The sequence below is a fragment of the Heterodontus francisci genome, chromosome 18 (genome assembly GCF_036365525.1).
Source record: "Heterodontus francisci isolate sHetFra1 chromosome 18, sHetFra1.hap1, whole genome shotgun sequence".
Classification (NCBI taxonomy): domain Eukaryota; kingdom Metazoa; phylum Chordata; class Chondrichthyes; order Heterodontiformes; family Heterodontidae; genus Heterodontus; species Heterodontus francisci.
In genome coordinates, this window is record NC_090388.1 from 32,815,408 (window position 1) to 32,836,823 (window position 21,416).

A 21,416-nucleotide genomic window follows, 5' to 3' on the forward strand; every position below is an offset into this window, starting at 1 on the left:
TCCTAGTGTAAATAATCTCAAATTTTTGAGTAATTTAAGGGAGTAAATTAAGGGTAAGTCATGGCAGGGCAGCGTGGAGTGCTCCTTCTGTGCAATGTGGGAAGTCAGGGACACTTCCAGTGTCCAGCGCGAACACATGTGCAAGAAGTGTCTCCAGCTGCAGCTGCTCGAAATCCGAGTTTTGGATCTGGAGCAGCGGCTGGGGACACTGGAGCATCTGCGAGGCTGAGATCATCGTAGATAGCACGTACAGGGAGGTGGTCACACTGCAGGTAAAGACTATTCAGGCAAAAAGGGAATGGGTGACCACCAGGCAGAGTAGAAGAACTAAGCAGATGGTGTAGGAGTCCCCTGGGTCCATCTCCCCCTCTAACCAATTTTCCACTTTGGTTACTGTTAGGGGAGATAGCTTCTCAGGGGAATGTAGCAAGAACCAAGTCTGTGGCACCATGGCTGGCTCAGCTGTACAGGAGGGGAGGAAAAAGAGTGGCAGAGCTATAGCGATAGGGGATTCTATCGTAAGGGGTATAGATAAGCATTTCTGTGGCCGCAAATGTGACTCTAGGATGGTATGGTGCCTCCTGGTGCTTGGGTCACGGATGTCACGGAGCAGCTGCAGGACATTCTGAAGGGGGAGGGTGAACAGTCAGAGGTCGTGGTTCACATTGGTACCAATGACGTAGGTAGAAAGACGGATGAGGTCCTGCAACAAGAAGTTAGAGAGCTAGGTAGCAGATTTAAAAAGCAGGACCTCAAAGGTTGTAATCTCTGGATTATTCCCGGTGCCACATGCTAATGAGTATAGGAATAGGAGGATAAAGCAGATGAATGTGTGGCTGAGGACATGGTGTAGGAGGGAGGGCTTTAGTTTCCTGGATCACTGGGTCTGTTTCTGGCGAAGGTGGGAACTCTACAAGTTGGACAGGTTGCACCTGATGTGGAAAGGGACCAACATCCTTACTGGGAGGTTTGCTTGTGCTGTAGGAGGATTGGGGGGGGGGGGGGGGGCTGCAGTTTAAACTAATTTCGCAGGGGGATGGGATACAGAGTGGAGGGTACAGTAGGGGGTGATGCACAGTCAAATATAAAAGAGAAATTAAGTCAGTCTGGAAGGCAGAGCAAATATAGACCTGTTAAGGGCACAAGCGAATAATGCAAGACTGGATTGCATCTATTTTAAAGCAAGGAGTCTTGCAAGTAATCCAGATGAATTGAGGGTGTTGATTAATACATGGGAATATATTATTGCTATCACAGAGACATGGTTAAGGGAAGGGCAGGACTGGCAGCTCAGTAGTCCAGGGTATAGAATCTTCAGGTGTGACCGGGGGAGCGGGGGGTGCAAAACAGGAGGTGGCATTGCACTATTGATCAAGGAGTCAATTATTGCAGTAAGGAGGGATGATATCTTAGAAGATCCCTCAAATGAGGCCATATGGGTAAAACTTAAAAACAAAAAGGGGGCAATCACTTGGCTGGGAGTGTACTACAGGCCTCCAAATAGTCAGGGAGAGATAGAGGAGCAGATATGTAGGCAAATCTCAGAGAGGTATAAAAATAATACGGTAATAAGAGTAGGGGATTTCAACTTCCCTAACTGGGATAGGGAAAGGCTTAGTGCAAAAGGCTTAAAGGGGGCGGAATTCTTAAAGTGCATACAGGAGAGCTTTTTGAGCCAGCATGTAGAAAGTCCGACAAGGGGTGGGACTGGACCTAATCCTAGGGAACGAAGCCGAACAAGTGGTGGAACTGTCAGTGGGGGAGCATTCCCGGGATAGTGACCATAACTCTCTAAGATTTAAGGTAGTTATGGAAAAGGACAAAGATGGACTGGAAATAAAGGTACTGAATTGGGGGAAAGGCTGATTTTAATATGATAAAACAGGATCTGGCCAAAGTGGACTGGGAGCAGCTACTTGTAGGAAAGTCTACATCAGACCAGTGGGAGTCATTCAAAAAGGCAATAGTGAGAGTTCAGGGCCAACGTGTTCCTGTAAAGGTGAAGGATAGGAGCAACAAGTCCAGGGAACCCTGGATTTCAAGGGATATAGAGGATTGGATAAGGGAAAAAAAAAGGAGGCTTATGTCAGATTCAGAGTGCTGAAAACAGTGGAGGCCCAAGAGGAGTATAGAATGTGTAGGGGGGTACTTAAACAAAAAAGTAATTAGGACAGGGGGCATGAAAAAACACTGGCAGGAAAGATAAAGGAAAATCCCAAGACGTTTTATAAGTATATTAAGGGCAAGAGGATAACCAGGGAAAGAGTAGGGCCCATTAGGGACCAAAGTGGCAATCTGTGCGTGGAGCCGGAGGACGTAGGTGAGGTTTTAAATGATTACTTTTCATCTCTGTTCACTATGGAGAAAGACGATGTGGGTGTAGAGATCAGGGAGGGGGATTGTGATACACTCGAACAAATTAGCATTGAAAAGGAGGCGATTTTAGCGGGCTTAAAAGTGGATAAATCCCCAGGCCCAGATGAGATGTATCCCAGGCTGCTATGTGAGGCAAGGGAGGAGATAGCAAGGGCTCTGACACAAATTTTCAAACCCGCTCTGGCCACAGGAGAGGTGCCAGAGGACTGGAGGACAGTGAATGTGGTACCATTATTCAAGAAGGGTAGCAGGGAAAAACCAGGTAATTACAGGCCAGTGTGTCTAACATCAGTGATAGGGAAACTATTGGAAAAAATTCTGAGGGATAGGATTAATCTCCACTTGGAGAAGCAGGGATTAATCAAGGATAGTCAGCATGGCTTTGTCAGGGGGAGATCATGTCTAACAAATTTGAATGAATTTTTTCGAGGAGGTGACTAGATGTGTAGATGAGCGTAAAGCAGTGAATATAGTCTACATGGACTTCAGAAAGGCTTTTGATAAGGTCCCGCATGGGAGGTTGGTCAAGAAGGTAAGAGCCCATGGGATCCAGGGCAATTTGGCAAATTGGATCCAAAATTGGCTTAGTGGCAGGAGGCAGAGGGTGATGGTCAAAGGTAGTTTTTGTAATTGAAAGCCTGTGACCAGTGGTGTACTGCAAGGATCGATGGTGGGACCCTTGCTGTTTGTACTGTCCATTAATAATTGAGACGTGAATATAGGAGGTATGATCAGTAAGTTCGCAGATGACACAAAAATTGGTGTCGTCGATAGTGAAGAGAAAAGCCTTTTTGTTTTCAGGACGATATAGATGGGCTGGTAAGATGAGTGGAGCAGTGGCAAATGGAATTTAATCCTGAGAAGTGTGAGGTGATGCATTTTAGGAGGACAAACAAGGCAAGGGAATAAACAATGGATGTTAGGACCCTAGGAAGTACAGAGGGTCAGAGGGACCTTGGTGTACTTATCCATAGATCACTGAAAGCAGCAACACAGGTAGATAAGCTGGTTACGAAGGCATATGGAATACTTGCCTTTATTAGCCGAGGCATAGAATATAAGAGCAGGGAGGTTATGATGGAGCTGTATAAAACTCTAGTTAGGCCACAGCTGGAATACTGTGTACAGTTCTGGTCGCCACACTATAGGAAGGATGGGATTGCACTGGAAAGGGTGCAGAGGAGATTCACCAGGATATTGCCTGGGTTGGAGTATTTCAGCTATGAAGAGAGACTGGATAGGTTAGGGTTGCTTTCTTTAGAGCAGAGAAGGCTGAGGGGGGGTCCTGATTGAGGTATACAAAATTATGAGGGGCATAAATAGGGTAGACAGGAAGAAACATTTTCCCTTTGCGGAGGTGTCACTAACCAGGGGGCATAGAGGAGGTTTAGCAGGGATTTGAGGAAAAATCTTTTCACCCAGAAGGTGGCTGGAATCTGGAACACACTGCCTGAAGGGGTGGTAGAGGTAGGAACCCTCACAACATTTAAGAAATATTTAGATGAGCACTTGAAACACCATAGCATACAAGGCTTTGGGCCAAGTGCTGGAAAATGGGATTAGAATAGATAGGTGCTTGATGGCCGGCACGGACACGATGGGCCAAAGGGCCTGTTTCTGTGCTGTATAACTCTATGAAACAAATAAACAGTAAGATAAACTATGCTTTGCTGCAATAAGTGAGAAATGCCAGAGGCTGTAAAATCTGTGTGGGACGTCCAGCGCCTGCAGGTATGTTTATTAACATCTCATTTATGTTCATTTGAATATGCAGATGAAGGGCCTGCCGCCAGGCGGGCGGAGGGGCGCACCAAGGTCCTCCTGCTACCGATAATATGCGGCGGGCCCTTCGCGACATCGCAGATTGAGGTGGGCCTCTCCCCACAACATTTTACCGGCCCCCGCGCTGCGACACGCGCTGTTGAGGGGACGGTAAAATTCATCCCTGCATCATTATTGTATGTGTTAGAAATCAAGGCAAAAGATTATTTATTTGCTTTTGTTGTCCTTTGATATGGACTGCTACCATCCATCTAAAATGGGCCTGTCTGTCTTTTTGTAAGGCTTTCTGTTTGTTACACAATTGTGAGCTCCTATAATTCAATGGCATGAATCCAGTGTAAATTACTGTATGTGCCTGGCTACCAAGTATGAGATGTTGATGCCGTTGCTCCCTCTATGTCATTTATCCATTCAACTATGTACAAAAATTACTGACATTTGTTCCCTCTCTTTGACTGCGCTACTTTTAAATTTGATGACCCTGTAGTAGCGGACATGAGCATTCCTCTCCTAGGTCCTCCACAACTGCCAGCAATGTTGAAAAGAGGGTTGTGCATTGCCGATTTGCATTGCTCCACCATTGGCAGCTGCGTCTTCAACTGCTTGGGCCCTAAACTCTGGCATTCATTCCACTAAATCTCTCTGCCTCTCCACCTCTTGCTTGTCTCCTTTAAGATGTTCATTAAATCTACCTTTTTTAACAAGCTTTTCATCACCCGTCTTAATATCTTTATAAGTGGCTTTGTGTCAAATTTTGTTTGATAATGATCCTGTGAAGTGCCTTGGGACATTTTATTCTGTTAAAAGCACTATATAAATACTTCTTGTTGTTTACAAATATTGCGGATAAAGCAGAGGTAACCTGAATTCAGATACTGTAGTTTGTACTTAGTGGATAAAGCACCAGGACAAGATGAGATGCATCCAAGGATACTGAGGGAAATGAGGGTGGAAATTGCAGAGGCACTGGCCATAATTTTTAGTCTTCCTTAGACTCGGGGTGGTGCCAGAGGACTGGAGAATTGCAAACGTTACACCCTTGTTCAAAAAAGGGTGTAAAGAAAAGCCCAGCAATTACAGGCCAGTCAGTTTAACTATGGTGTTGGGAAACTTCTAGAAAAAAATAATTCGGGACAAAATCAATAATCACATGGACAAATGTGAGTTAATTAAGGAAAGCCAGCATAGATTTCTTAAGAGAAAATCATGTTTAACTAACCTGGAATTTTTTGGGGAGGTAACAGAGTGGGTTGATGAGGGCAATGCTGTTGATGTGGTGTACATGATGTGGGCAGCCATAAAGGCGGGGCTAAAGTGTGGCGAGTCGAAGAACTTAGCAGTTGGCAGGAAAAAAGACAGAAGCGCAAGGGGAGAGCCAACTGGGTAACAACCCCGACAACCAATTTTATCTGCGGCACCTGTGGAAGAGTCTGTTACTAGAATTGGCCTTTATAGCCACTCCAGGCATTGCTTCACAAACCACTGACCACCTCTAGGCGCTTACCCATTGTCTCTCGAGACAAGGAGGCCAAAGAAGAAGAAGAAGAAGGAGGAAAAAAGGTGTACATGGACTTTCAAAAGGCATTTGATGCAGTGCCACACAACAGACTTGTGAGCAAACTTGTTGCTCATGGAATAAAAGGGACAGTAGCAACATGGATATGAAATTGGCTGAGTGACAGGAAACAGAGTAGTGGTTAATGGATGTTTCTCGGGCTGGAGGAAGGTTTGTAGCGGAGTAGCTCAGGGATCAGTGTTGGGACCCTTGCTTTTCCTGATATATAATAATGACCTAGACCTTGGTGTACAGGGCACAATTTCAAAGTTTGCAGATGATACGAAACTTGGAAGCATTGTGAACTGTGAGGAGGATAGTGCAGAACTTCAAAAGGGCATAGACAAGTTGGTGGAATGGGCAGACAGGTGGCAGATGAAGTTCAATGCGGGGAAAGTGATTTATTTTGGTAGGAAGAACATGGAGAGACAATTTAGAATAAAGGGTACAATTCTAAAGGGGGTGCAGGAGCAGAGGGACCTGGATGTATATGTACATAAGTCATTAAAGGTGGCATGACAGGTTGAGAGAGCAGTCAATAAAGCATACAGTGTCCTGGGCTTTATTAATAGGGGCATAGGGTACAAGAGCAAGTAAGTTATGCTGAATTTGTATATGACACTAGTTCGGCCTCAGCTGGAGTATTGCGTCCAGTTCTGGGCGCCGCACTTTAGGAAAGAGGCGAGGCCATTGGAGAGAGTACAGAAAAGATTCACGGGAATGGTTACAGGGATGAGGAATTTCAGTTATGAAGATAGATTGGAGAAGTTAGGACTGTTTTCTTTGGAGAAGAGAAGGCGGAGAGGTGATTTGAGAGGTATTCAAAATCATGAGGGGTCTGGACAGAGTAGATGGAGATAAACTGTTCACACTCGTGAAAGGATCGAGAACGAGAGGGCACAGATTTAAAATATTTGGTAAGAGAAGCAAAAGTGACATGAGGCAAAAATATTTTACGCAGTGCGTGGTTAAGGTCTAGAATGTTCTGTCTGAGAACGTGGTGGAGGCTGGTTTTGAAGCATTCAAAAGGGAATTAGACAGTGATATGAAAAGGAAGAATTGGCAGGGTTATGGGAGAAGGCAGGGGAATAGAACTGAAGCAATTGCTGTTTCGGAGAGTCAGTGTGGACACGATGGGCTGAATGGCCTCCTTCTGCACTGTAACAATTCTGTGATTCTATGTAGTTCCATGTGTTGTAGCAGTACTACATTTCAACAGACAAACCAAGCCTAACAACAGTTTAAAATTGGTTCTGTAAATTATATGATGTGCACAGTGTGACCAAGTAATTAAATGTATATAAGTAAAGAATTCTGAAAACAGGAATGAACAGGAAGCAATATTATAGTCTAATAATCCACATAGTTAGCTAAATTACATCTTGCCAGTACTGCTGCACTTCCTACTTAACTGTCTAGTCATAGAATCTGTTAGTTCAGGTTAAAGGGCACCAATACACTAGAAATTGGTACAACTTGCAATATCTCCAACCCCCACCCATAAGGGGAAGGAGGTTGGAGGAGGAATAGGAACCAATAAATACAGCATATAATACATGACATCTTTTTGCACATGTGCTGAAAAATCACGTGCAGAGAGATGACTTGTAATGCCTTATGGGATATTTTAAGTTGCCCAACCTAACTGAATTTTCCAGTTCTGCAATAAGTGAATCAAACAGCCCAGAAACACTATTTGCTCTAGTATGGAAATATGGAAAACCTCCGACTCTTCTTTGCATAGAATAAAGCCGGTCAGCCCTTCAATTATATCATGGCTGATCTGTACCTTTTCTCCTCTCATCCAACCTTGATGCGCATCCCTTGATCCACTTAGCTAATAAAAATCTGTCGCGCTGTCTTGAAAATATCATTTGATAGCAGCAACAGCCTTTTGGAGGAGAGAATTCTACATTTCCATTACCCTTTGTGTGGAAAAAGTGCTTCCTGATTTCATTCTGAATGGCCTAGCCGTAATTTTGGGGCTGTCCCCCCTTTGTCTCATCCAAAAGATGGCTGACAATGCAGCATTCCCTCAGTACCACACTCCAGTGCCAGCCTAGATTATGTACTTGAATTCTGGAGTGGGATTTGAACTCATGACTTTGTCTCAGAGGTAGGAATGTTGCCAATTGAGGCAAGATGGCACCCACTAATCATTAGAAGACAAGCCTAATTGCATTGCACAGATTTCTTGTGCAATTAACAAATTATTATTGTTGGTTTAATGATCAGCCATAAACCTAACCAACCTGCAGCTTCAGTATAATACTATAAAATTTTAAAATGTGTAAAGACAGAAAATAAAAGGTGCCTGCAGTTAAATTATGCACCATAAATTAGCACTCACTGCTGTTAATTTTTTCACAGCCACCATCCTGTTATTTATGTAGCCTCTGTAAACAACTCCAAACCCTCCCTCGCCAATCTTACTGCCACCGCCCAATACTGGACGCTCATCAAAGTTACCAGTCCTCTGCATCAACTCATAATAGCTGTAACTGTGAAGATCTGAAACAAAAATTTCAAAACATGTAAGTAAACGACCAAAAATACCAACTTTAAAAAATCTAATTCATCCAATAAATTCTTTTGTTTCCTGTATCTTGTTTTTAATCTTCATTTTGCCACATTTTTAATATTCCACAGGATATCAGACCATGTATATTATAAATGCATAATAATTTTAATATTCGATTTAGTATTCAAAGAACATGATGGCTTACGAACAATTAGAGAATTCAGATGTAAACAGACAAATTGAAGAAATATTTACAAAGTTTTTCAAATAAATTTAGTTTGGAGCCATTAAATATTGTTGAATAATACTGGGCTGGATTTTTACCAAGCCCACGACATCAGGCTCCAAGGCGGGGTGGGTGGTGGGTTATGGGGTCAGCAGCGGCCCTCCATGGAGGCCAATGCTGAGAGGGCCTGTACCGATATTCCCAGCAGCGGTGAGGCTCTGTGGCGGCCCACTTGCCACCAGGCGACAGGACATGAATTTCAATATTTAAATCAATAAAATGAATACATTTAAATAAATTTACCTTGAAACTTCCAGGCCGCCGCGATCCTCAGGGCAGCAGCAGTCAGTCCCATGCCTTAAATTCCCCGGCTGGGGAAAGCCGGCATGACACTGGTGGGGAGAAGGGAGGAGATAAGATTCTCAGTGCGGGGTGGAGGGGAGCGGGTCAAATAAATATAATGCGTGTAGGGGATGTTGGGAGGGAGTGAACTTTAAACTTTGTGCAGTCTGGGAGCGGGGAAGGTCAGAATTAAAAGATAAGTGTTTTGGGGGTGGGGTTGGGCAAATAGTTAATGTAATTGTTATTGGGGGGGGGTGGGAAAGGGGCGTTAAAAATTTGAGAACTTTTGGGGACTGTAGCTTTAAAAATTTAAATCCTCCATCAGGGTTGGCTGCCCTTTAAAAAGGGCGCCAGCGGACACCATTGCCAGGACAGACAGCCCACCCTCTCCACATGATTGTGGGGGGCAGGGCAGGCAGTCCCAGCTATTTAAATGAGCTGCCGTGTGGGAGATTGTGGCGACTCTTTGGCTTGTGGCCCATGACCTCGCCAGCGAGATCGGTGGCAGGCTCTCAAAATCCCGCCCACTATCTTTTTAGCTATGTTGCTGCCAAAATTTCAGCAGTAATACCCATAATTTGTCAGTGGTAAATATTGTTTCAAAATGATTGCTCGTGGGCTGAACAGGATTCTCTAATGATAAAGATTTAAATTGATTGGCATTTTAGTTCATGAAAATAATAGTGAAAGAAATACATTATGATTGGTGAACAAGAGTAGCTGGTGCATAATCAACTCATGGGATTGTGATCCATTATAGGATTTTGTCCTCTTCATGTTTGTTAAAAATAAATGTTACTCTTTCCACTAGCAACTAGGAGAGTGGTTTACATAAATTGATCCAGATTGAAATATCTCTCTCAAACAGACTCCCCATCTCATTCATAAGGATTAGGAAGCAATACAGAAATCTGTTAACATGCGATGCCTCTGAGAAATCCATTTGCTCCAGTTTTTCTGAAATTCCATCAAATTTGTCCATCTCTGCCTCTAATCTAATTTCTCAGCCTTAAGTGTTTCAGATACCTCATCTCATCATAGCTGTGCAGCGAAGCTTATTTATTTCTGCTGCGGGAGACTCCTAGATTCAATTATTCTTCCTCTCAGCTCCACAATAAAAGAGCAATTATTAGAAGGTGAAGCTTTCTTAGCCTCCCAATTCTTCTCTTCTCCACTTCCATGCTTGCCTCAAGGGATTCCCTCTTCTACCCCCTGATGTTCTAGGATTTACTGCCTCATATTCTCCTCCCCCTCGCTTTTATATCTCAAACAGATTCTGCAGCCAGATGTTCAGTCAATAGCTGCTGTGACAGGATTTCAAGATCATATAAAATTGAAAGAATTCACACAACTGATCTTCTAACTCCAGAAGTTGCCAATTCAGGTAATGAGTAGGATGGAGTAACACATTAGGTGGATAAATGATTGACTGGTGAAATACTCCTTAGATGTGCAAAATGATTTTTGTTACCGATGACACATAAAAAGAATGTTCCAAGTCAATGGCTATGACATAGTTGCTTAGTATCTAGGTATGTAATGGACAAAAATTTTGTTAGCTTATGAATCTAATGCTAGATAAAGATAATACTATTACAAATACCATTTTGAAATGAATAATCTCATCAACTCTTGGAATTTCGTACTCCATTACAAGTTTTGCAAATTCTTTGGCAGGACAATTAGTATTGACTTTGAAATCTTAGTCACATTATTAAAATACCATGTTCACATATATATTACTGCAAAAATTGCTTTAATTGACTTACTAGTTTCTAAAGAATCATAAGATGGACATTGCTGATTTGAACTGTTCACCAGTAAGACAGTCTGTTTCTCAGAGCTGCTGTCTGGATAGCAGTAGGTGGCTTCATTATTGGAGACTTGTAGCATTGGCTTATATGCAGAGTCACAGATAGGGGAATCAGTTCTTTCAGCTGTTGAACAAGGTGGTATAGCCAGAGGTACTTTATCTGTTAAGTTAAATCATAGATCACAGCCAACACAAAGCATGGAATCCGATCTTTAGGTCATGTCATTATCTGCTGTTATATAATTCCCCTCTTTAGAAACAGTGATATACAGACAGTGTAAAACAGCAGCAAATAATTGCTTTATTATTCCACTACAAAGGAGATGGCACATGATGTCATCAGTAGGAAACCACGGGCTGGATTTTCCCGGCCCTGTGAAGATGGAGTTGGAGGCAGGAGGGCTGGGAAAATAAGGGGGACACCATGTCTTCAGAGCAGGAAGCTCTATGCCCCAATGACAGCCAAGCCTAATCCAATGGATGGATTTCCCCTCCATCCCAATATATCTACCGGCCTAGATCCTGTTTATTTACTCACTGCTGTGCAGGCCAGTGAGGGCATCTCCATGTTGAAGTGCCTTCATGATTCCCCACCTGCTTCAGCAGGGCCCATCTTTCTCAGTGAGGCTGCTGAGGCTCCCGAGCTGCCGTTCCTCTGGGCCTGCAGCATCAGGGGCCTGCCTGGCATGGTGAACGCAGAGGCCACCTCCTGGAAGATTGTGCCAGTGGGTGCATTGCCAGCAGCTGTGGGCTCGGGACCCTCATCTGGTCCCACAGTCGGGAGTCTGAAGCCCATAAGAAAATCCAGCCCCATATCTGGTTATGATAAACTGACTTAGCATATATATACCTTATCCAACTATGATGTGAGAAATTCTCTCAAGTTCTTCACTACTTAAACATTTTACAGTACTACTAAAGTTCATTTGAAATACAAATGTAAGGTTCCTTAAATCTGTGATTTAAAGAATATCTATTTTTCAGTCAATAATTAAGTATTTGGTATGGTAACTCTTTCAACCATTAACACCACTGAATACAACAGAGATTCATTCACTATTCTGTGCTTTTTTTAGTTTTATAAATTTATTTTAATTCATTTTAAATGGAACAAGGAATGGCACTTTAATATCACCACTGGATCATGTGAGCTGCTTCTCACCTGATGTCAGCAGTGATTAGTAACTATTTTGAAAATCCCCTGAATTGAAATGGACAGGGTCATGTCAGATTCATAAATAACAACTCAGCAATGAGTCACACAGCTAGAACGGTTTTTAACTGCTCTATGACTTCAAGTATTAAAAATAAATCTCCAGATTTATTCATTACTATTGTACAGATATAAAATCATTTATTATTTATTACAGACAATAGATTGTAAGAACAGTAGCACTGCTTCGGGCTTGACAGCACTAATACTTTTAAAATAATTCATGGTTGATTATTTCCTGATACTGCAGGTTAACATCACAATCATTAGTGTGAACATCATGCATCAAAAACATGCAACTAGAGCTACTGTTATCAAAACAAAAATTGACCTAAAGCTAATTAAACCTGCTGTGGAGTTATTCATACCCTGAAATAATTTCAAAGTTAAATGTTACTCTACGGTTTAACTATCAACTCAACCTTTTTGATTTGATTTTCTTGATTACATTGTAGCTTTGTGCAAGTGGATTGTTTTCATAATTCATTGTCACAGTAATAAATTCTCAGTAACATCTAGCAGACATCATGAGTGCTTAAAATAATTGCTTTTTGCTGTCGTTTTAGACGTTTGATCAATATTCTGTAAGTGGGTATTAATTTGATAAGTTGGATGCATAGGTAATGCTTTCTGTCAGGCACCAGTGTTGCTAAAAGCTCATCACGTTCCATCATTCATACCAGGGTATATCAGAGTAGTTGGGAGCAGGAGAACTTGGAAGAAAATAAGAAACAAAAATGGGAAAGGAACAAATATAAACTATGATAGATGCAGGCACAAGAAGAACACACTGGAAAAAATGAAAAATGATCAAAACAGAAAGACTTGCATTTATATAGTGCCTTTCACAGCACGCTTAGCAGCCAATGAAGTACTTCTAAAGTGCAATCACTGTTGTAATGGCGGAAACACTGCAGCTAATTTGCGCACAGCAAACTTCCATAAACAGCAATATGATAATGACCAGATAATCTGTTTTTTATGATGTTGATTGAGGGATAAATATTGGTCAGGACACCAGGGATAACTCTCCTGTTCTTCTTCAAAATTGTGCCATGGCATCTTTTATATCCAGCTGAGATAGCAGAGGGTCCTCAGTTTAACGTCTGATCCGAAAGACAGCACCTCAGTACTGCACTGGAATGTCAGCCTAGATTTTTCTGAACAAGCCTCTGGAGTAAACTTGGACCCACAACCTTCTGACTCAAAGGTGCAAAGGCTACCAACTGAGCCACAGCTGATATGGCTAAGGAAGAATATGGATAACTGTTTGGATGAAGACAGCTAAGTCAGAAAGCTATGACCGGGGATTGTGTGGTAGCACTACAAAATCTTCACAACAGCACCCAGGACCCATAAACCAAGTGTAAAATTATACTGTAGATCTTAGACATGCAACATTCATATAGGATATATGATGAAGTTGAACATTTACTATCAGCACAAGACATACAGGTTTTGGTAATTCCTCAAGGCGGCTCTGTGTCTCATTTCTATTAGGCATATTAAATTAAAAAGGTATCTTCCTATGTAAGAAAATGTGTTAGATTTTCTTTCCATTAACTATGAAGGCTCAAAAATATTCCTCTTTGAGCATACTTACAGCTGTAGATGTAATCTGGTTCCACCCCAATACAAGGTGACAATCTGTAATGTGTGGAGTGCTGAACTTTCGGTCTGAGAGCATGAATAATTTTGCATGTCATGCAGTAGAAGCAGGAATTAGCTGAGCCAAGAAGTACAGTGGAGGACTAAGCAAAGTTGAGAAACCAAGTAAAGTAGACAGAAAATCTAATGAAAGTAAAGGACAGAGAGATAACTTGAGAGATGCCATTTATCATATTTCTTAATTGCCAATAAGAAATTTGCACCATCTCTTTGAAAAGATAAAATGTTAACAATTCAACTTTTTAAATCATTAAAAAAAAATTCCCTTAAATAATTTAAATACCAGTGATTTAATTGGTGTGGATGAGTTTCTGGACTCAGTAGTGTATGGATGGTAAAGTAGTGTACACAGCAGAACCAAAACCTAACACAAATTCTTCCCAATCAGTTTTCTTCACTATCTTTAAAATTTAACAATCTTCAATAGCTTTCTGTCAAGTAACACTTAATTACTTTCTTCCATCATGCATGTCTCTTATTTCTTCCGGTCACGATTAAACTTAATTCTGATTGAGTCCTCCAAGCTTGGTTTTCAAGGTCCCTATGCTTACATAGCTTCAAGTTCTCACAGCAGCATCAACAAGACAGTGCAAGAACTCCTAAAGTCAAAGCTGCCCAACCCTGCCGTGTCCCCCAAGCTGCTAATCCTCCATCTGAGACTACACACTATTGACACAACCCAGCCAAGTCTCAGGGCAATCCACAGCCACCTAAGCCATGTTCATGGCTATTCTACACTGTAACCTGACCTTTGGTCCCAAGGCAGCTCCTTGCAGTGACAGAAACTACATTCTAGCTTAAAATGCTTCATGTGCTTAAAAAAATCAGGAAACAGATTTTAAAAGTGCTGATGACCTTTAAACTGGAAAGAAATACACTTTTTGTCACTGTAAGGCAGTGCCTCAAGGGCAGATTGTGGTGTTGTAGAGTAGGGATGATTTGTTGAAAGGGTTTTCACTGCAGTGGCCTGAGAAACTTATACTAATTAAAATAAATAATACCTATTTTAAGTAATATAGCTTTTTCCAAGTCAACAGCTGGGTAAACCCTTTTAAGAAATACTGACTTTTCCCTTCAGTTGCCTCTCACTACTCCCATGGTAAGTACCCATGCCATTCTCTGCCACTGCTGATCCCCACCTAAGAAAATATTTGCCACCATACCTTTATCCATGGCATCCTGCCAGTTCCTACCCCCAATATGTCTACACTCAGCAACACCCTGCCACCATATCAGGACTACCACAGCCCAAGTACAATCTCCCAATATAGCCACCCTCTTGGATTCCTCTTTAATTCCTTTGACAACTTCAGACTGGCAATATTCAGGGCCAGCCTTCAAGCACTACCAATACACAAGATCTCATCAACTTCCCAGTACTGTTACACAAATTTCTTACAACTTATGTCCTGCCCGTCTGAAACCTGAAACATCTTTAACACCTTTCTCTGCATCCTGTACCTTAAAAAAGGAAAGCAATAAAAGTACATAGCTAAACAAACTTTTAATGGTAATCATGATTACAGATTTATACGTTTTCCATGCAATTATCCACATAATAAATTTGTGCCAAGATGTATCACTACCTCTCCCGTAATAAATGTAATTTAACTTATTTAATCACCTTAATTTAGTGGCCCTGATAATATGTTGTACTTTACATAGCATAAAACAAAGTTTTGTCTAATTCACCATCAACAATACCACGGGAGATTCACTAGTTTAGACAAAAAGGAGCAAACAAAAAATTGCTAATAATTCTTTATCATGATTTGATTTGGAAAAGTGATTAAAAATATAGTTGTGATAAATATAACTCAGAAGAACAATCAAAGGCCAGGATGCATGAGCTGCTGCAGAGAAGGACATGTAAATGTTCCAAAGCAGTGACAGGCAACAACATTTAGCATAAATATATTTACCATAGAATTTTGACTCCAGGTGTACAGTAAACTAAAACAACAGACTTCCTTACCTGGAAGCAACAAGCTAGCTGCAGCTAGGAAATGATTTTGAATCAGGATTTCCACAAACTCATGGACTGTGGTATTGGTTGTTCCCCAGTCAAATATAAGTTCTGCAGTAGGGCTCTTGCCCATACGAATCACTCCTTCAATTCTCCTTAAGACATGAAATTATTCTGTTCAATATAAGACTCTACTTCGTTGTAAGTCAATAGACAACTGACATAATTCTTCCTCAGCAATAGCTGAAACAACTGGCTAACTAATTTCCTTTTGAAAAAACAAAATAGTATAGCTGTAATAGTGCTTATTTAGTAATCTACATGGCAAACAAAAAAGTCTACGTCTGATAATTCAAAGTTATTTTGTGTGCTAAAAACTGAATGATCTAATAATTGAATTAAACATTGTAAACAATATAGCAAAGTGGGAAGTTAATACTAAAAAACCTGAACTGTCACGTACTTTAGATTGTACAGGGAAAAACACCACTGAAAACCCAGCTTGTGTATCATAAAGTAACTTTCAATTGGACTTGTAAAGTATCAGTTTAAATAACTTGAAAGCTATATTTAACCTGAAATAATATATTCAATTAATAAATTTAAATGTCATTTTGTCAGAATAGAAATTTGTAATAACACAATGAGTTTTTCATTGGTGTTTAAGAGTATAATGCATCTACATACTGTAAGAGTTGTAACTGATGTGGCTGGTTATGGTAGTCTCTAATATGAGTTAAAGAACAGCCGAGACTGGTTGTGAATACCAAGATGTCCTGTCTGCTATTATTGGTGGGAAAGGGGTGTTGGGTGATGGATGATGGTGGCTGAGGAAAAATTATTTTGTTTCTTCCCTAGAAGAATGTTTCTCACCTGATACAGTGAGTTAAACAAACAATTAACAATTAAATGCAAATTCTCACAGCTGGAATTTTTCACAGGTGCAAATTACTACCTTTTGAGCATTCAAATATTTGTGTCCCTTGAACAATTTTTCCTACCTTATGTGTAACTGGCTGTATCTTGGTTCTCCCGTAGGCTTTTTTATGCTTGCTGCTAGTTTCTTCCACCCGTCTTGTGGATCCAGCATGTCTGACAGTTTTTGAATAAGCCCATGGTTCAAGTGGCGGATGTAGGATTTTGGAGTTAATGATTTACTCATTTTCCTTCACTTATTGGAAAATATAGTATGATTTAATTTCCCTAGAAAAAAACAGAAACCTACAAATAATACAAGAATTAGGAGGCAAAGTGTCAGGAGTAAATGGGACCCGCAGTGGGTTTGGAGGCAGGGAGAGCATAAAATCGAGTGGGATGGTGGGGTGGCGTGGCATGTCCCCACCACAATTTAGTTTGGGGTGGGAAGATCCTGCCATCAATTGAGGCCCCCTTAACTGGACAATTCCCAATTAAGGGCCTCATCCCGCCGCTGCCACAATTAGCCATGCGGCAGGCGACCCTATTCCCGCACAGGAAGCACGGCACGAAAAACTGCGCAGATGTTTCCCCGCTCGAGGCGGGCGAATCCCTCATTAAAAGGCACAGTTCCTGAATGAGGTTCCTTGCATCGGGAAGGGGGGGTCCCGCTGAAAGCCGCCCCCCTGCTTTTGCTGATGACCCCTAAGCCACCCTTCCCCTGTGACCCCCATCTCGTAAGCCCTCTCCTGCCCTGACCTAACTTTGGCCTGGGTCCAGCACTTCTCCTGTCCTCCAGTAGGTGCTCCTCTGGCAGTGCGGTGGCACTGCTCAGTGGAAAAGCTGTCAGCCTCTGAAGACCAGCAGCTCTCTAAGGATGGGACTTCTAGTGACAGGTCCTTCATCCTGTCTACTTGTGTGTCTGATTGGTACCAGATTCGGCAGACCTTCCATAGAAGAGGCGACGCAGGGATCTCAGCTTTGCTTTTTCCAGACGTCGAGACCCCCCTCGCAAGCATAAAATCCCAGCTCAAATGTTCACAAAAGAAAACTAAAGACTCAATTTTAACTCTAGGACAGGCAGTTAGCAAAGCTTGCCACGTGCCTGTCTGAAAGTGGCAGCAGGTAGGCTCAGCCAATTTTAATCGTCGGGTCTCATTCACTAGCGGATCAAAAGGGCCAGGGTGCCCAACAGTTAAAATCAGGTGCAAGGAAGCCGCCATTAGGGACCCATTGGAATGGTCCTTAACACAAGATAACTGTTCCAGGAAAGGGAATTCCAATCGATTGGTGGGGGAGTTGAAGGGGAGGTCCAAGGTTTCCTAGTAGCGCCTAGAGGGACACTCCTGCTCCTGGCCCACAGGAAACAACTTTTTTTTTAAATGACCTTGCTGGGTCTCCTTTAGCCCCAGTTCCTGTTTCTGGCAGATTTGGCCTGGCAAGTAAGTCATCACTGCTCCCCCATTAAGACTCCTGGTTAAAATAGCAAATCAGGCCCTAATGATATAATTGGAACATGATCTGCATATTTAAAGTGGACCTCGCTGGCCTTGGGCAGGTGCCCTTGCTGACTGCAATTTAATATTGCTAAATTGAGAAGGAAACAACTGAATCCCCTACTCCATTTTAACTGCTCCCCATCCCACCCAACTTGGTTTCTGCCAGGCAGGGGGAGTCAAAATCAACACCGAAGTGTTGGATTATCCCCATTCTGCCTCCACTACTGTTCAGGATGAAGTTAGCACTGAAAGCACTCTGCACATGAACATATACATATTTCTTATCAGACTGAAAAGTCACTTGCATTGAAAAAATATACATTAATCCATCATAAAATAAAGACAGGGACCAGTATTACAGGAAAAACTTATCAAACAAAACTAAATTTTGTAACTATGATTTTTGTAACATATGACTTTCTGTAGGGAAAACAATTTTTTTTTTTACAATCTGTTTTAAAAATATATGTGTGCAATTCCTGTCAACTTTCATTTCAAGTAATAAACTGAAATTTGCATTGGAGAACGTCTGACAAGTGAGCACACGATTTTTCTATTACTAGAAAGACAGACTTGTATTTCATGACCTCAGGATGCCCCAAATTGCTTTGCAGCAAATGAACTACTTTCGAAATGTTGTGAACAGCACACTCCCACAAACAGCAGTGTGATAATGTCCAAATAAGCTGTTTTTAGATGTTGGTTGAGGGATAAATGTTGGCCAGGGCAGCAAGGACTCCTTACTCTTTTTCAGAATAGTGGCATAGGATCTTTTACGTCCAGCTGTGAGGGCAGAGGGGGCCTCGCTTTAATTTCTCATCTGAAAGACAGCGCCGTCGACAGTGCATCACCCGCTCAGAACCGCACTGAAGTGTCAGCCTAGATTTTATGCTCAAGTCTCTGGAGTGGGACTTAAACCCACAAACTTCTGATTTAAAGACAAGACTGCTACCATTGACCATTAATCCTGCCAAGTCGAATGACACAATATTTTATCAGGAGAAGATTATACTATAGAATGCACAATAAATTATTCTGATGCTGCAGTGAATCTGTGCCACTGTGAGGCTATAAATTATAGTTTAACAACATAGGAACAGAAGCAGGTCTTCAGCCCCTCAAGTCTTTTCCATCATTGCATTAGATCATGGCTGATACGTATCTCAACTCTGTTTTCCTTCCTTGGTTCCATATCCCTTAATACCCTTACCTAACAAAAATTTATCAATCTCAGTTTCAAATCTCAGAAATTTTAAATTAACCTTGCTCCAACAGCTTTTCGGGGGCGCGAGTTCCAAATTTCCACAACCCTTTGCATGAAGAAGTGCCTTTGTTACATTAGCACTAGTTATGTTCACTCTAAAGTTGTTATTAATGCTCAAGAAAAACAAACTTCTCGCCATCCACCAGGACCTCAACAATGCTCCTGAATACAGCCTGAAGTCACACAAGCCATTTTGAACCCATGCGCTTAATCTTTGACAATGCGACTTCAACCCTGATAAACCTTGGAAAGCCAAATGGAGTTCATAAGAAGTTACAAAGACCTCATGAAAGATCTGCCTAAAAGATCTCTGTCTTTGATCATCTGTGAATCTTCTGGGCAACCCTAAACTGCATCAGCACAAACTTCGGCAGATGTGGGTACTTGGCGCACAAATGAAAAATTAAAAACTCTGCGGTGTGCAATTGTGGTCACCCAGAACAGATCAAGGTGATTCAATGTCCAATTTACAAATATGAAGGAGGCATCACAGCAATGCCTTCCACTACTCGTAACACAATTATCTGGCTTAACCACCTGAATTAACCTAAAATTGTTGTTGCTCTACATTTACACCGGTCATAAGAAAGATATTGATGCTGGAGATTCGAAAACAGCTTTGCTTCTGGGAAGATTAATTATAATCGAATAATGCAAGCTGGATTGCATCTATTTTAACGCAAGGAGTCTTCCAAGTAAGGCAGATGAATCGAGGGCATTGATTAACACATGGGAATATGACATTATTGCTATCACAGAGACAAGGTTAAGGGAAGGGCAGGACTGGCAGCTCAATATTCCAGGGTATAAAATCTTCAGGCGTGATGGTGTGGGGGCAGGTATAAAAGAGGAGGTGGCATTGCACTATTGGTCAAGGAGCCAATTACTGCAGTAAGGAGGGATAATATCTTAGAAAGTTCCTCAAATGAGGCCATATGGGTAGAACTTAAAAACAAAAAGGGGGCAATCACTTAGCTGGGAGTGTACTACAGGCCTCCAAACAGTCAGGGAGAGATAGAGGAGCAGATATGTAGGCAAATCTCAGACAGGTGTAAAAATAATAGGGTAATAATAGTAGGGGATTTCAACTTCCCCAATATTAACTGGGATAGTCTTAGTGCAAAAGGCTTAAAGGGGGCGGAATTCTTAAAGTGCCGACAGGAGAGATTTTGAGCCAGCACATAGAAAGTCCTACAAGAGAAGGGGCGGTACTGGACCTAATCTTAGGGAATGAAGCCGGACGAGTGGTAGAAGTGTCAATGGGGGAGCCTTTTGGGGATAGTAACCATAACTCTAAGATTTAAGGTAGTTATGGCAAAGGCCGAAGATGGACCGGAAACAAAGGTACTGAATTGGGGGAAGGCCGATTTCAATATGGTAAAACAGGATCTGGGCAAAGTGAACTGGGAGCAGCTACTTGTAGGAAAGTCTACATCAGACCAGTGGGAGTCATTCAAAAAGGAAATAGAGTTCAGGGCCAACATGTTCCCATAAAGGTGAAGGGTAGGACCAACAAGTCCAAGGAACCCTGGATGTCAAGGGATATAGAGGATTGGATAAGGAAAAAAAAGGCTTATGGCAGATTCAGAGCACTGAAAACAGCGAAGGCCCTAGAGGGGTATAGAAAGTGTAGGGGGGGGGTACTTTAAAAAGTAATTAGAGTAAAGAGGGGGCATGAAAAAACACTGGCGGGAAAGATAAAGGAAAATCCCAAAGCGTTTTATAAGTATTAAGGGCAAGAGGATAACCAGGGAAAGAGTAGGGCCCAATATGTGTGTGGAGCCAAAGGACATAGGTGAGGTTTTAAATGATTACTTTTCATCTGTGTTCACTATGGAGAAGGACGATGTAGGTGTAGAGATCAGGGAGGGGGACTGTGATATATTTGAACAAATCAGCATTGAAAGGGAAGAGGTATGAGCGGTTTTAGCAGGCTTAAAAGTGGATAAATCCCCAGGCCCAGATGAGATGTATCCCAGGCTGCTATGGAAGACAAGGGAGGAGATTCTAGGGGCTCTGACACAAATTTTCAAACCCTCTCTGGCCACAGGACAGGTGCCAGAGGACTGGAGGACAGCGAATGTGGTACCATTAGTCAAGAAGGGTAGCAGGGATAAACCAGGTAATTACAGGGCAGTGTGTCTAACATCAGTGATAGGGAAACTATTGGAAAAAATTCTGAGGGACAGGATTAATCAAGGATAGTCGGCATAGCTTTGACAGGGGGAGATCATGTCTAACAAATTTGATTGAATTTTTCAAGGAGGTGACTAGAT

The 21,416-nt window shown here is 41.9% G+C and overlaps 1 protein-coding gene across 11 annotated transcripts in view; it reads right to left on the reverse strand.

Annotated features, from left to right (window-relative positions):
- The window catches only part of LOC137379542 (interleukin-1 receptor-associated kinase 4-like), a 43,382-nt gene that overhangs the window by 9,699 nt on the left and 12,267 nt on the right, over positions 1-21,416 (reverse strand). For 6 of the 11 annotated variants that reach the window (XM_068050504.1, XM_068050508.1, XM_068050509.1 and 3 more), the window contains 4 exons: positions 16,464-16,665; positions 15,472-15,617; positions 10,572-10,775; positions 8,064-8,224 (listed from right to left, as the gene is read on the reverse strand). In XM_068050504.1, the coding sequence (XP_067906605.1) occupies positions 8,064-8,224; positions 10,572-10,775; positions 15,472-15,617; positions 16,464-16,624 (672 nt within the window). In that variant the 5' untranslated portion in view covers positions 16,625-16,665. Of the gene's footprint in view, positions 1-8,063; positions 8,225-10,571; positions 10,776-15,471; positions 15,618-16,463; positions 16,684-21,416 lie in introns of those variants that run through there. The other 5 variants (XM_068050511.1, XM_068050510.1, XM_068050512.1 and 2 more) reach the window with 4 other exon arrangements.